Here is a 2,870-nt window from a genome sequence, read left to right as displayed (position 1 = left end):
AATCATTCATCATCTTTCATAATTAGCATTACATTTAAATGATTCTATCAGAATGTGATGGGTTTATTCTTAGACTATTAGGTAACGTTTTTTGAGATATTGGGACAGAAACTGAAAGATTGAGACTTAATATTATATTTATTTATTCAAAGATTGGTACTAAAATTTATATGTTTGTCTCTAAAATTTTGAGACACGGAGACTGAAATTTTTAAAGACAGAAACTGAAATTTTAATAATATTTTATACCTAAAATACTCTCATTTTAATTAATTAATTCTAATTTTACTCTTTGTGAAAATTAAATTAGAATTTTATTCTTGTTTTAATTTTTGTCTCCCACTTTTCACCAAATAGAATACTAAAATTTATTTCAGTCGGTCTTTGTCTCTCTCAGTCTCTGCTTCTCTACCAAATGCTACCTTAATAATAGTTATAGCTAGCTTTAAAGGTTGAATAAGATGCCTATAGCAGGGCCTTGAACAGAAACATAACAAGAAAACTGGAAGATAATCAAGTACTTCAAATTAAACATTCAACTTGAATAACAATAATTGAAAACCAATACAAACATTTGTTCAGGGAGCGATGTTCTTCAGGGGAACCTTCCACGTGAAGAAATATATATGTCTATAAATATATACAATAACAGCCCAATAATTTTATAGGCATATCCAAACAGAACATAATCTAAGGCAGCAGAAACATAAAACTTTCTTGCAACTCAAGCTGTTTCAAATTCAAGCGCTGCTAACACTCCCTCCAGTTCTCTGGGAAGCCGGGTTCTGGATTGCGGCGTTTGCGCCATTCTTCACCGGGTACGAGGCTTCCATGGCGATTCCACATTTGCCAGTATTGGTGCCTCTCACGTTACGCTGCAACTTGAAGTAGCCATCCTCGCCCCAATTCTTGCCCCATGAATTCCTCACAAGCCAATAGTCTACACCATTTTCGGTTCCATATCCAACTACAACCACACCATGATCTAAACTTGTTCCACATCTACCCGTAAACACACCCTGCAAACAAACACAGTCAGAAACATTTATAAGCAAATATCATTATCATTATGCTGTTCCATTCTGTAAAATAGTTCCTTGAGCCAATCTTTTATATGAAATTGTGCTTCCACATTCTTGAATTGGAGACGCTAGCTCATGAACCCAAGTCTCAGATCAAATCAATTTATTTGCTAATAGGATCAAATTGATAAAGAATTTAAACTGTTATTAGTCACATAATTATCGTATTTTATATCAAAGCATTATCCATTAATAATTTAATTTAGGTTGGTTTTTATTAATGAAATTGATAAAGGTGTAGTTTAATTTGATTTTAATTGTTTAAGTATTTAGTCTTTTACTATGTTCTACTTTATTGTGTTGGCTTTTTCTTTTCACCCAAAAAAACTAGTCTACTGAGTTATAGAGTTGTAAGGCCCTACCAGAGGATTTGATTTAAATTATGAAAAATGTTAGGAAATTATCAGAATTTATTATTTTTGGACGTCATTTAGTCATTAACTCAATTTTTTTAGTTTAATTTTTTTAATCTAATAATCTCTTTATTCTATACTTTTAAACATTAATGACTAATTGATAACAAAAAATAATAAATTCTAATAATTCTTTAATATTCTTCTTAAATTATTTAAATACTTAGGTCCAATTTGGAGAAACAGCTTAATTAAGCTCCTTTCGAAAAAATAACTTAAATAATAAATGATTATATTAAAAGAAGCTTATAAATAAGTTATTTAGTATTTGTGTTTTTAGTTTTAAAAGTGCTTATTTTATAAAAATATGATAAAAAGTAGAAGTATTATGAGAGAAGTCATTTTTTTTTTATCTTCTGTATAAGCTCCTAAATAGCTTATTAAAAAGCCACAATTTGGTTTTGAAAATTGTATCAAACATTAATATTACTACTTTTCATAAGTCAAAAGTTAAAAAAAAAAATTACTTTTGAAACTTACTATATTTCATTTTATTGTGTTGAATTCTTTCTTTTAAAAGAAAAAAGAAATTGAAGCTTACTGAGTCGTAGAGTTGCAAGGCCCTGCCAGAGGCTTCAATAGCAACGCTGACAGGCTGATGAGCAACAGCTTTCTTCAAAGCCTTCTCATCATTCACCGGAACATCCTCGTACCCATCGATGCTCACTACCTTAGCATTCTTCTGTAATACCCCAAAATATGATTAGAATCAATTCAGTTACTCTGTTCAAAAGACTAAGTGAGAGCGTGACTAACTCTGGTTGGATCACATGTGCCATCAATGCCCTTGTATGGATAGTGTTGCTCGGTGTCTATGCCACCGTTTGCAATGATGAATTGGAAGGCATAGTCCATGAGACCACCATTGCAGCCTTCGTTGAATGCTTTGTCACAGTCAACAAGTTCTTGTTCTGACAAACTCACAAGCTTCCCTGTTACTATCTTATTTATGGATTCCACTGCAGCTATTGTTGAGAATGCCCAACAACTTCCTGCATCGTCAATAATACATCCAAATTAATTAACTATTAACAAAAAATAAACTACTATTTCTCCCTATAAAAATTAATTTTATACATATAAAAGATGATTAACTACCATTCTACTTTAAAATATCAACAAATTTATCCATAAATAAAACTAATATTTGGATACTTTTATAATACAAAGATTAATTTTTTTTTAAGGATATAAAAATAATTTTGTTTATTCATAATTAAATTCGTTAGCATTCTAATTTTTCATTGATAGAAATAGTGATTTATTCTTGGCTAAAAAAATTTTTTATATATATAACAAATTAAATAAAAATTACATATAAAATATAAAATTATAAAATCATCGACTAATGTGTATTGTATCAACTAGATGAATA

At 29.7% G+C, this 2,870-nt stretch overlaps 1 protein-coding gene across 1 annotated transcript in view; it reads right to left on the bottom strand.

Moving 5' to 3' along the window:
- LOC107627124 (cysteine proteinase COT44) overlaps positions 505-2,870 on the bottom strand; it is a 3,894-nt gene continuing 1,528 nt past the window's right edge. The window contains exons 2-4 of the mRNA XM_016329988.2: positions 2,252-2,487; positions 2,037-2,177; positions 505-1,019 (exon numbers count right to left, since the gene is read on the bottom strand). Coding sequence (XP_016185474.1) covers positions 741-1,019; positions 2,037-2,177; positions 2,252-2,487 — 656 coding nt within the window. The 3' untranslated portion in view covers positions 505-740. The remainder of the gene's footprint in view (positions 1,020-2,036; positions 2,178-2,251; positions 2,488-2,870) is intronic.

Source organism: Arachis ipaensis, chromosome B01 (genome assembly GCF_000816755.2).
Source record: "Arachis ipaensis cultivar K30076 chromosome B01, Araip1.1, whole genome shotgun sequence".
Taxonomy (NCBI): Eukaryota; Viridiplantae; Streptophyta; class Magnoliopsida; order Fabales; family Fabaceae; genus Arachis; species Arachis ipaensis.
Note: the sequence above shows the minus strand (reverse complement) of the source record. Positions and strands in the feature narration are given on the sequence as shown.